The 12,470-nt window shown below is 46.0% G+C and overlaps 1 protein-coding gene across 1 annotated transcript; it reads right to left on the minus strand.

Moving 5' to 3' along the window:
* Nucleotides 1-8,880: 8,880 nt before the first annotated feature.
* On the minus strand, nucleotides 8,881-12,118 carry LOC123446093 (histone H3.2-like). Its single transcript, XM_045122832.1, has 2 exons — nucleotides 11,697-12,118; nucleotides 8,881-9,398 (listed from the first exon to the last, which is right to left on the minus strand). Exons 1-2 carry the CDS (start codon nucleotides 12,043-12,045, stop codon nucleotides 9,085-9,087), a joined length of 663 nt encoding a protein of 220 aa, XP_044978767.1. The 5' UTR covers nucleotides 12,046-12,118; the 3' UTR covers nucleotides 8,881-9,084.
* Between the last annotated feature and the right edge of the window lie 352 nt (nucleotides 12,119-12,470).

A 12,470-nucleotide genomic window follows, 5' to 3' on the forward strand; every position in this document is an offset into this window, starting at 1 on the left:
TTCCTGTCCGGCGCCCCCTCTTCTCCCCAAGGTGAGGACCGCCGCCCAGTGCTTTCTCCTCCTCGGTCCGGTCCAGATCCACGGCGGAGTTCGTCGTTCTTCTCTGCCGCCGTTCGTCAGGAGGTTATGATTGTGTGTACGTGCAGGGTCGAGTTCTTTTGTGTGTTGCTGTTTGTTGGCAAGGGGTTGTAGCAGGGGCTTCCTCCCCCCTCTCGTTGGTAGCGCCGTGACCAGAGGGAACCCCGCGTCGCCGGTAGAGCCGTGCGGCAGCGCCGGCAAGCGAGCAGCTGCCAGACTTCTCTGTCGCCGGTGCTCGCTGTAGTCAGGAGTCGGTTTTAGTAGCTTTACCTGTATGGGAATCCCCCTCTGTCAGCTTCCTATTCGTAGCCCAGTGGTCGACCTCCTGCGTGCCTGATGAGAGGTCCAGGGTTCGAACCCCCTCTCGGCATAATTTTGGTTTCTTTTGCTATTCGGTGGCCAGCAAAGCAAGTTCTTTTGTTCCCTATTGCGTTCCTGTCGACAGTAGCGCAGGTGGTGCAGTGGCTAGTTGGTGTCTGGTAAACCAGGAGGTACAGGGATCGAATCCCAGGACCCCTGGCATTAGTTTTGCTATCTTTCTTTGCTGCCTTTTTATTTTTTTTGTACTTCCCCTCCCTTGTGTTGGGCAGCAAGATGGTTTTATCATCTTTTTCCTTGCTAGTGTAGTTGGGAACAGGGTCCTTTGTGTGTGTGTTGTGCACCTACAAGAGGTTAGAGGTTGTATTGCTAGCTTTGTAAACCTTTGTGGGTTACATCTAGTGGTGTGAAGGACACTTGGTAGGAGTTGTGCTTGTGATGTGTTTTTATTGTGTGTGTTGTGCCTTAAGGAGATAAGATGCACTAGCTACTCTTGTGGAGCCCATCTTTGGGAGTTTTAGGTGGTATAAGTGATCTTGGAGTTTTAGTTGTTTGCAATGATTTAGTGGGATGTGGGTGCCTCCCCCTCATCACATGTTTTGGTGTGATGTGAAGATCTAGGTGACTATCTATGCTAGCATGTGAAGGTGTGGATGTTGTGGTGGTTGCATATAGAGGATGACATGATTACTAGGAAGATCCTAGTGATGCTTGTGAGAGTGTGCACCATCACATGCCCATATGTGGGGGTGTGCATACTCTTTTGTTGGCTTAGAGTTACCCTTGTGTTGAGCTTGATGCTAGTGCTAGTGAGGTATTGTGTGGGTTGGTGTTGTTGATGTGCATGACACAAACATGGGGTTCAAACCCCCATGTCACTTTGTCATTGTGCATATAAAGCCCTCCTATGTATTTGTCATCTTGTAAGCATACCTTATGGGGTAGCATTTTCATTTTGTTGAAAGTTTGGGCTTTGTTTCCATGGTATAGATGGAGCCCAGGGGCATGAACTGTTGTGTGTTAGTAGTAGGGTTTGTACTCAACACCATAGTGGTGTAAATCACCTCTTGGTGACATGTGTGTGCAAACTATGCCTAGACAAAGTGGGCATGTGGCTGGAAAATTCCAGATTTTTGAACTCTGAAAATTTCATAAGTCTGGAATGCTGAAAACATTTTCTTCCCCTGTAGATAAGGTTGTGCTGGTCATTATGTTGAGAACTGGAATTAGTTCAGTGCTAGTGTTTTGAACCTGGTATGTTTGTGAAGCTTCCTGTCAATTTTAAAGTCATTTGGAGTCCAGTAGCTTGTGTTTTGGTTGCTGCCAAAAAGCTTCAGAACAGAAACAGAATCTCAGGTGCAGGAAATTTCACTAAGTCCCTGAGAACTGATGGTTTTGGGAAAGTTTGTGGCCTTGTATCTTCTAGAGTTTAATTCCTTTTGCTGTGATTCTTGCTGGATCTTGTAGTGTTCTTGGTTGGAAACAGCCACATATATTATTTGTCTTATTTGGAGACATGTAGCTATGTTGCATGTGGCTCACAAACAGCTAAGATGCAGAAACTGGCAGATTGCGTAGTTTTGCCATCTTGTTCAAAGTTTGTGTTTAATTGTTGTTGGGGTGTTCTACCTTGCTCCATTTCATTCATGTTGGGTTAATATATGTCTTGGCAACCTGGGAACACCAGATTTGTGCCAATTGTGTGTGTGGTGATGAATCTTTCACGTAGGGCTTCATATCGTGTTTCGTTGATTCCCGTTGATCCGTAGCTCCGTTTGCAAAGTTCTTTATATGGTTTTGCACCGTTTTTACGAGATGCATCTGGTCATATCATTCCCATGTATGTCCAAATAGTTTAGCGCAAAGTCCTGTCCAGGAACTTGTTGTAGTTTATCTTGTTTGTGCTAGAGTTAGAAATAGTGGTGCATGCTCAACTTTCATCTCATGCATCATGTGATTGTTGCATTTTGTGGTGCGGCTGTTCATTGGCTGTTATTCTTGTGTTGGGTAGCACCGGGAGCGGAGACCGATTACGTGGAGTCAGGAGAGTACGTGCAGGACGATCCAGAACCATTCCAAGCTGAGGATATCACAGGCAAGATGACCTGACCTTGATCCCATATCTAGACTTGTTATGTTAGTTTCGATTCCACGTCATATTGCTCGCTGCCTACCACTGAATATATATTGCCTCTTCATATGCCATGAGCTTAAACACCTTACTCTTTCCTAGCAAACTTGCATGGCTAGGTAGGCTTGCTCGGCTACTAATGTTAGCGTTGTTAGCTGCAGGTTCCTTAACTCATGTGGTGACATGAGCTTGATATCATTATATTAACTTTTGTTATCTAATTAATGTATCTATATACTTGGTAAATGATGGGAGGCCTAGCCTTTTGCCGGGTGTCTTGTTCCGTTATTGCCGCCTTAGTTACCGGTTACCGGTGTTTGATTCCATAATGATCGCTCCTAACATGTTCGGGGTTGTTATGGGGACCCCCTTGATAAATCGCGTAGTGTTAAGGCTTGTCCGGCAGGACCCAACATTGGTTTTAATTTGCTAATCACTTAATAATAAAATGCATAGGGAATAGCTATCCCGAGGATCCTAATCAACAACCCGGGCCAGTGCTCCTCATGAGTGTTGGTCCAACCACCTAGCAGTCGGCAAGACCACCCCGGGGAAACTTGAGGTTTGGTCCTTGTCCACTTTGCATAGACGGTGTTGTCCTGAGACTGAGATACGCGGCTCTTATCGGGTCGTCGACACACCGGGAGGTCCTGCTAGTCTTGTCTTGCCTTAGCGGTATATCTTGCGTATAGGAATCCCGGTGAAGCTTTGGTTTTCCCCAGAGATGAGGTTTTCCTCTAAGGAATCCGACGAGATCACGAGATTCGTGATAGAGGATGCCTTTGCGGCCTATGTTCGTTTGTGATGGACTAGTTGGAGCACCCCTGCAGGGTTTAATCTTTCGAAAAGCCGTGCCCGCGGTTATGTGGCAACTTGGAATATTTTGTTAACATCCGGTATTAGAAAAATTAAACTTAAACTAATAAAATATGCCAACTATGTGCGTAACCGTGATTGTCCCTTCGAAGATCTCTCTTCGACCGGGAACACGGTGGGGTTATGGTTGCCGTAGGTAGGTGTTCAGGATCACTTTCTGATCAAGTATTCCCGATCGTTAGCGTAGGCCACTGTCACTTCTCCTTTGCGTAAGTTAGCCACTTATTCAGTCATAGGATGCAGCAGCCTGAAACACTTCACCCCTTCCTTACCCAATAACATGACAAGGTCTGGCACCAAGGTATTAGATTGCTGAGTCCCCGTGGCTCACGGATTCCTCCGAAACTTCCAGCAGGTACAGGTATCCCAGAGGCAGATGATCCCGACGGCACCCAGCTGGCGTGGCAGTACGACGAGGAGACAGATCGCCTTTACGTGAACTATCCAGAGGACTGAGCCGTGGTCGTGATCGTGGGCCTGCAGCGGGTAGCATAGCATTTTCCGTGTTTTGTAGTCCGTACCGGAACTACCTTGTTTGTATCTGCGTTGTACTCTGTATTATTAATAAGAAGACAGTTGAATCCGAGATTGTCTACTGTAATTATTATTATGTGCTATGTTTACCTGCTTGCAAAACACTTAGATGCGCTTCTTTCCTATTCGGGGGCCTCGACCCCCAGATCGTAAAGGACCGCATCTTGGTCGTTACAAAGTACGTCTCCGTTGGAGCGATGTGGAGGTACAATGCTCCCCAAGATGCCATTAAGGCCACCATATTCTCCTCACGCCCTCACACAATGTGAGGTGTCGTGATTCCACTAAGTGATGTCCTGGAAGGTGGCAACCAAACCTTTACAACAAGGTTGGGTCTCTCTCCACAACTTAATTGGAGGCTCCCAACAAAACCGTGGAGCTTCACCACAATGGAATGTGGATCCGAAGTGACCTCTTCCGTCTAGGGTGCTCAAACACCCAAGAGTAACAAAATCCACACAAGAACTTGGGGGAATCAATTTTCCTTTGGTGGAAGTGTAGATCTAGGTCTCCTCCTACAATCCCTAGCACGACAACAAGTTTGGGTGGCTAGGGAGAGAGATCGGGCAAGAAAGCTTCAGTGCATCAATGGAGGAGAGAGAGGTAAGAGATAAGGGGGTGTTGAGGTAAGAGAGAGGTAAGAAGGCTTCGGGGTTTTGCACTTCACAGGCCGAGGCCGTGAGGTTAGCGGGGAACATATTGCCTCGTGAGTCGGTGAAGACTTCGAACTCTCTGGACCTTATCCGATGACAGGGGACAAAACCACCGATCAGGCCAGGATGGTTGGTTAGGTCCGTACTCAGCATCGAGCGGCCGAGCGAGGAGACGTATTCGGGGGCAAATATGCCCTCGTCGCGGACTCGACCGTCGATGATCAAGCGAGCCATCGGTCTTTGCGGCGATCCAACGGAGGAACTCTCAACGAAAGCACCAATGTCGGCATCAAAACCGGCAGATCTCGGTTAAGGGGTCCCAAACTATGGAGCTTAGATCGATGGGTTGCAGGAGAGATGGGGAACAATGTTTACCCAGGTAAAACCATATGTTCTGCTTGATTATATTGATGGGGAACGATGATTACAAAGTTGATCTACCTCGAGATCGTATGAGCTAACCTTAGACCAGATAATTCTCTACTACGTATAGGGGCCTCCGGTTTATATATACACCAGGACCCGTGGGGTTACATGTTACCGATATAGATCGGTAGTAGACGGGTCGAACATGTCATCTTGTCTTGGAGTGCACGTCTGTCTTCGGAGCTTTCCATCCTCGTCATGTAGTCGTTAGATAATCCGGTTCTTCAATAACGCAGCCCATATGATCGGCCCATGAGGGACAACCCGATAGCCCGACGACCCCTTAATCCGGAACTCCCTCGCTATCCATATATATGGATGCCTTTTCGTAAACCAATTCATCGTCATTTTTCCTTAAATCAATCAATACATGTTGTTATTTTCAGAATTCTTTTCAACATTCAATATGACATGTAGCCATGTAGGTAGCATCGTGAATAGGTGTTTTGGTTTTAGATAAAAATGATGTTTCTTATTAACAAAATTAGGTGTCTCGTATATACCAATCAGAAATGTTTGGTCGTGGAATGGTAAATATTGAGTTACTAAGTTCATGTGGCTTACTTTTTCTTAGAGACATCACCCACTTTGTGTGCTATACTTCGTCTTCAACACGTGCTGGAATAAACCTCCCATGCAAGTGAGCTATATACAAAGTAGGAATAATTTCATATTAGAATACTCAGTTCTTCAAGCCCGGCAAGAAACAAATGGTAAATCGGTTCGAAAACAGAGACCATTGCATGTCTATTGCTACAGAGAAACCATGGATTTCGACACTGATTTACCAAAGAAAAATATATGTTTCTGTGGCAACAGAAGGAGGAATTCAGAAAGCTAGAAACTTATCAAGGGGCGAGTCAATTCCATGCCTACAGAAGTGGAGAGTAAGTTGAACCTGCAATAGCAAAAGCATTCCCAGTATATGTTTCTGTGGCAACAGGAAGAGAAATTCTGAAACTGAAGGTAGCTAAGATCATTTACAAGTTTGAGAAAAAGATCATATATATCTTATTTTTGATACGCATACAAATATAAGGTTACTACTTAAGTTTGCTCACATAATTTTTTTAAGAGCTTCTGGTGCAGGGTGCTGGTTGACTGGGTAAGTGTAGACGTTGTTGCATGCATATTACTCTAAATATTATGTTGTGCACAATGGAACACATAAATCTACTAATCTCGTGAAAACAGGTTTTAGCCAATTTTATTTTGACCATTATCAATCTGCACAATTCATTGCTAATTTGTTCTCATCTAACGACTCTGAGTAAGTGGCTGAGCAATCGTGTTCTCATCCAATGACTCTGGTGTTCCCTTCGCTCTATGACAGCAACCTGAACCGCTGTATTGTATGCCTTGAAAAGAATGGTTGCTCTAATCTGTGCCGGACTGGGATGCTGTGAATCGAGTAAATGCAGCACCAAGAACTTGATACTGCTCGGAGCTTTTCAAAGGAACTTAACATCTCTGTGCTGCTCCGGTCACCTCGCTGCCCATACTTGATAATGATTTTTCATTTATTTCCTATACATCAGTGTAGATGTATATTTTTAACAGGAGTGCCAATTTTTGGTTGTGTTAATAGTATAAAATGTTTGTTTATGTCTTCAAATTGTGTGTTTGTGATATTCAATCTAATCCTTGTATCAGGCGTTTAGCTTTTCTTTTTCTTTTTTTGAAACGAGGCAAAAGATTTGTCAGTTGCATTAAATAAGGGAGACGAGTATTGATCGAACATTATTTCACCGCCGTAGCGGTGAGAAAAAAACAAAGATCTACTCTCGCGGCATCAAATCACACAGCTTTTTGACGCACGCAATAGCCCATAGGGACGCTTCCTTCTTCATAATTCGCACGATCACCTCCACAATCGCCCCTTTGTTCCTTAACACGCGTGCGTTTCGTTCCTTCCAAATCCCCCATCCTACAAGGTGAAGCAAGGAGGCCAGGGCTTTCTTGTGATGTGCATTGTTGGTGAGGACCCCATCCCACCAACATCTCACAGTGTCGAAGCGCATCCGAACGACAATATGAACATGGAGATTCAGTCAACCGAGGACCGTAATCCAAACCCAAATGGAGAAGCGACACTCGAACAACAGATACGTCGCAGACTCTTGCACTTGGTTGCACAGGGGCACCGATCGCAGGTTGGTCACGTGGGGTTGTGACAAGGCTGTTGGCATCAAATAGAGAAGGCAGCAATCTTTTGCTCGGTCTGCCCCCCTATGTTTTTTTAGCCGACACAAAGTGAAGCTCCTAAGGGACCCATCCCGAGCCCATGTACAACTAAAACCTAGGGAAGTAAAAAGGGCCCACTGTCAAACGTGAAGCCCAGTAGAAGCACACACACAGCCCATTTGTTTCCTGACAGCTCGATCAATAGATTTGACCGCAGCATCACCCAGATCGTGGCTTCGTGCAATGTTTCTATCCATCATCCGCTCGAGTCTCCGCCTACAGCCGCCAGGAGAAATTTTCCCCTGCCTCCAAGCAAAGATCAGAGCTGATTGAGGTTTAGCATGACTGCATAGGTTCAGGTTAACCCTTACTCCTTTGCTTCATCTCTTTCTTTTTATTTCGTTTAAATCTTTACGGCTGTACCATTAAAATCCTACAAGGATTACAAGTTAATTAGGAATTTCTTGATTGTTTAGTTATGTTTGTATGGATATGAAGAGGAAGAGAACACTGAAAAGGAGTTGCTTATGTGCTATTTACGTCCAAAGCTTGAGGCCTGCAATCCCCAATCTATCATATCACGGTCAGCCAGCATATACAGGATTAGGGAAAGCACCACCACCAAGAACGACCAGGGATCTGACGACGTACCACATCCTATAATATTCCTATATGATAAGTCCACTGTCACAATTATCCTTAGATTCAAATCGTAGTTTTTTTTTTGTCTAAAAGTTCTAGTACTATTTGATTTGGAATCACGTAGTTCTAGTGCCATACACTAAAATTTTCTATATAGCTAACTTGAAAAGCATTTTGTATTGAAAAAAATAACAAAATCTAGTACTTTCGTAGTGTTTACACGAGTGAAACCATGAGTTCAGACTTATGCCTTTCGCACACTTTTAAATTGTGGAACTCGCCCCCTATACCAAATTCCTGGCTCCGTCCCTGTATACCAGTACCAATCTAAGTTGGTATGCTTGTTCCATTGCCGTTCTGACGGAATTATGGTGAATTCTGTATCATGTCTTCTCAGGACAGATTAGTATTCATTTGTCCGAGCTGCTTTGGATATCTGAATATAATTCATATAACAGATCCAGTACATCATTGCACCTCTTGATCAATTCAACTGAAGGATGAAGTTGCTGTCACTGCCAAAGAGGGTATCGTGTATCTGTATTCGCAATTCCGCAGTTGGAAGCACAGTTCAAGCAAATAAAAGGGTTAGTGTAACTACAAATTAACAGAAATAAAGCAAAAAATGATGATCCTAATTAACTTATAGTAGCAGTTAACATGAACCACATAGCAGTTATCCGTTACAAGTCAGACAGCAAATGTGTACACTGACCCAGAACTCTGGTCAAGGATAGTGACTCAATCAAGAACTGGACGTATGAAATGCAGACTGATCCCGGTATCCACTACACATTGCAGCAGAGAAGCAGCACAAATGGTGTCCAGTATAAATGCATCAGATCCAATAGCAGAAACAGAGCAAATTGCTTGTTCAGTCCCTGTGGCGTTTTATCACATTAAGCTTAGCATGCAAACTAAGTAGTACGATTCATCCGAGGCTCCTAGTAAATTATGGCAAATCAACTCATCGCCACCCAACAGAGACCAAACAGCAAGACAAAATCAGGAACACGGATTGCACAGAGCAAGGTTTCGTTTCCGACAAGACATGCATGTAACTTTGTTCCACGATTCAGTTCAAACTACTGCAATTTCCATTCCATCCTAGCACATCGAGACGACAAACGAAAACAAGGCCAGGGCAAACAGCAGCGAGATGCGGCGATTACAACCGAGGACCGGCCACGAGCACTACTACCGCGGCGTGCCAAGCAAAGCTAGCTGATGGCCACTGGTGGCCTAGCCGCCGAATCCGTAGAGGGTGCGGCCCTGGCGCTTGAGCGCGTACACGACGTCCATGGCGGTGACGGTCTTGCGGCGGGCGTGCTCGGTGTAGGTGACGGCGTCGCGGATGACGTTCTCGAGGAAGATCTTGAGCACGCCGCGGGTCTCCTCGTAGATGAGCCCGGAGATGCGCTTCACGCCGCCCCTGCGCGCCAGGCGCCGGATCGCCGGCTTGGTGATGCCCTGGATGTTGTCTCGCAGCACCTTCCTGTGGCGCTTGGCGCCGCCCTTGCCGAGCCCCTTGCCTCCCTTACCGCGCCCGGACATGGCTGACGGTCTCGAGCTGCGAGCAAGCGGATGCGGAATCTGAGGGAACGGCGCCGGCTGCTAGCCGTGTGATTTGCGGCGAAGGGCGAAGGGCGTTTTAATAAAGGGGACGAGAGGTTGGAGGAGGCAAATGCCTGCCGTTGGATGCGGATGGAGTGGACGGTCGAGACGGCGGATCCGAGAGAGACATGGCGCGGATCGGTGACGTGGCCAAAAGCTTGGCCGGTGTATTCGCGGGCTGAGGCGGCAGCTCGAAATTTTTGGGCTGTGGGCGCGGGCGGGGCGTCGCGTTCTCCAGATTTGGGGGCCCTGAAGCCTGGACCGGTGGATTCTCTTCAGTTTTTTCTGCAGGAAACAAACTTCTTTTCCATGAGTATACTTCAAATTCAGAAAACAAGATATAAGGGACATGGAGTATCTGCTCCCGAGCTCATTTGAGCTCGGGTGAACAGTAAAATCGGAAAAACATCAAAAAATGTTCAAAAAATTCTGAAATTTTTTTGGGACCAACTTTGACAAAAGTTCTAAGTGCATGCAAAAATTTGGCATGAACTAACATTTCTACAAGGCGTGGCAAAATAAACAAAATAGATGCTCTGAAAATGCGCATTTTCAGAGTGTCTATTTTGTTTATTTTTCCACGCCTTGTAGAAATGTTAGTTCATGCCAAAAAATTTCATGCACTTATAACTTTTGTGAAAGTTGGTCTCAAAAAAAGTTCAGAATTTTTTGAACATTTTTAGTTTTTTTTTCGATTTTACTGTTCATCCGAGCTCAAATGAGCTCGGGAGCAGAAAGGCACTTTCGAGATATAAGTCACTAATTCACTGTGAATAGCAATCTAACTTGATATACTTATTACTGCATTGATGTGGCATGTCCTCCGATGACAGATTTTTATTCCTTCATCCCAACTGTTTTGGAGATGATCTGAAGATAATCTATGAGAAACTTGCTCGAATGCAATGCATCACTGTTATTCTCTTTTTTCCTAGATTATGCACAGGCATGTGTATCATATATTCATAGAAGATATGGTGAAGAAATCCATCCACAGTTATACATTAGAAGCTTAATGACCATTGAGCAAAAGTGTAATGCTGGCTATGCATCTTCAGTTATGGATTGCTCTCCGATATTCTACTTGCAATCTGAGCCACACTACATAGATTTTTTTTTCTCCAATCATAGAACTTATGTTGTGCATAAGTAAATTATATAATTTTAAAAACATTGTACAGTTCATAAACATAATACTTCCATTTTTTTCCTACTCTCACCGCTCCAAAATAAATATAATCGTTTTTGTTTCAAATTAGATTGACATGTTTAAAATAAGAGTAGCACCGATGTGGTCATCAGGACAGCACCGTTTATGCGAGGTACACAAAACCGAACTGAATGAGCGTATTACATCTGTTCATTCATGTTCAGAGGCAACCATTTAAGTTATAAATTCGTAGCCATTAAGAACACAATGGTAGCTGAAACTGACAGGACATTTCACATGTTTGAGATAGGACATGTTCTCTGTATACTCCTGAATGCAACCAGTGTTCAGGATACTCTATCCAAGCAATTGCCGATCCATTGGGAGCAGAAACATCAGGCAAAGAACTGATGTTTTGATGGCGGCAGAATCAGGAATAGCATGAGATACTGATCAATTGTGGACAGTGCTTCCTTGATGTTCTGGTGCGTTATTTAGGAATTGTGTGTGATCCAACCAATATTGCAACCACGGTGTGGAAACCTCCTGAACCTGTAACATCTGAAGACGAGACAGCAAGTATATAACTTGGGAGTGCCATCAGTATCTTTGTAGTTCAGAGCATGGTTCATAGACTAGCAGGATTGCAATATAAATAGGCAAAGTAGAGATGCTTTCAACAGAACATGTGCCATGAACATCAGGTACCATCTCAACTGCTCATTCGTTCGAGTTTGGATTCAGCTGGCCAGATTACTCACTACAAAATTGGCAGTCCAACCTAAGTTAACCACAAAATCAAAGAAAGTAGAACATGCGGGCTAACAGGGAAACAGTCATTCAAACGCAGATGGGTGAGAACAGGAACGCAACATTTTCATTTCCATTGCTGATGGCAACAAGAAGGTGCCATCAGATTAGGCACACATCCACCATGACAAGAACGACACAGGCACATTCTGAAACACTTGCAACGCACACATTTCCACCGATGCCTAACAGGGATCTAAGAGACGACGCATGGCAGCCTAGGCCCTCTCTCCACGGATGCGGCGGGCGAGCTGGATGTCCTTGGGCATGATGGTGACGCGCTTGGCGTGGATGGCGCAGAGGTTGGTGTCCTCGAAGAGCCCGACGAGGTAGGACTCGGCGGCCTCCTGCAGGGCGGAGACGGCGGAGGACTGGAAGCGGAGATCGGTCTTGAAGTCCTGGGCGATCTCCCTCACCAGGCGCTGGAAGGGGAGCTTGCGGATGAGCAGCTCGGTGCTCTTCTGGTACTTGCGGATCTCGCGCAGCGCGACGGTGCCGGGGCGGAAGCGGTGGGGCTTCTTGACGCCGCCGGTGGCCGGGGCGGACTTGCGGGCTGCCTTGGTGGCCAGCTGCTTCCTCGGCGCCTTGCCGCCGGTGGACTTCCTCGCCGTCTGCTTGGTGCGGGCCATAACGTCGGCGCGCAGAGAGGTCGAGGAGGAGGAGAAGAAGGTGGGATTGGAAGATTGGATTGGAGTGAGGAGGTGGAACGGACGGTGGCAGCGTTAAATAGGAGGCGAGGGACTGGAGCGGCAGCGCGGCGCGCGATGGTTTTGGTTTTTCAGGAGGGAACGGCGGGGCGTCGATCGTTGGATGTGTGATGCCTGGACGGCTCGGATTTGATTTCGAGGACCGATCCGTGGGAAGGTGGTTCGAGTGCTCTGATTGGTTGAAGGCGACTGAGGCGGATCGTGGAGAAGCACACGAAAGGAAAATGGACTGCGAGGAGGCGCGGCAATATTTTGCTCTTTGCCGCCCCACCCACGTCCCAAACGAAAGCCTCAGCCGAAACGAGAATCGACGGAAGTGGGGTTCTTTTCTTTTTAGAACAAGTGTT

This window comes from Hordeum vulgare, chromosome 1H (assembly GCF_904849725.1).
Source record: "Hordeum vulgare subsp. vulgare chromosome 1H, MorexV3_pseudomolecules_assembly, whole genome shotgun sequence".
NCBI classification, from domain to species: Eukaryota; Viridiplantae; Streptophyta; class Magnoliopsida; order Poales; family Poaceae; genus Hordeum; species Hordeum vulgare.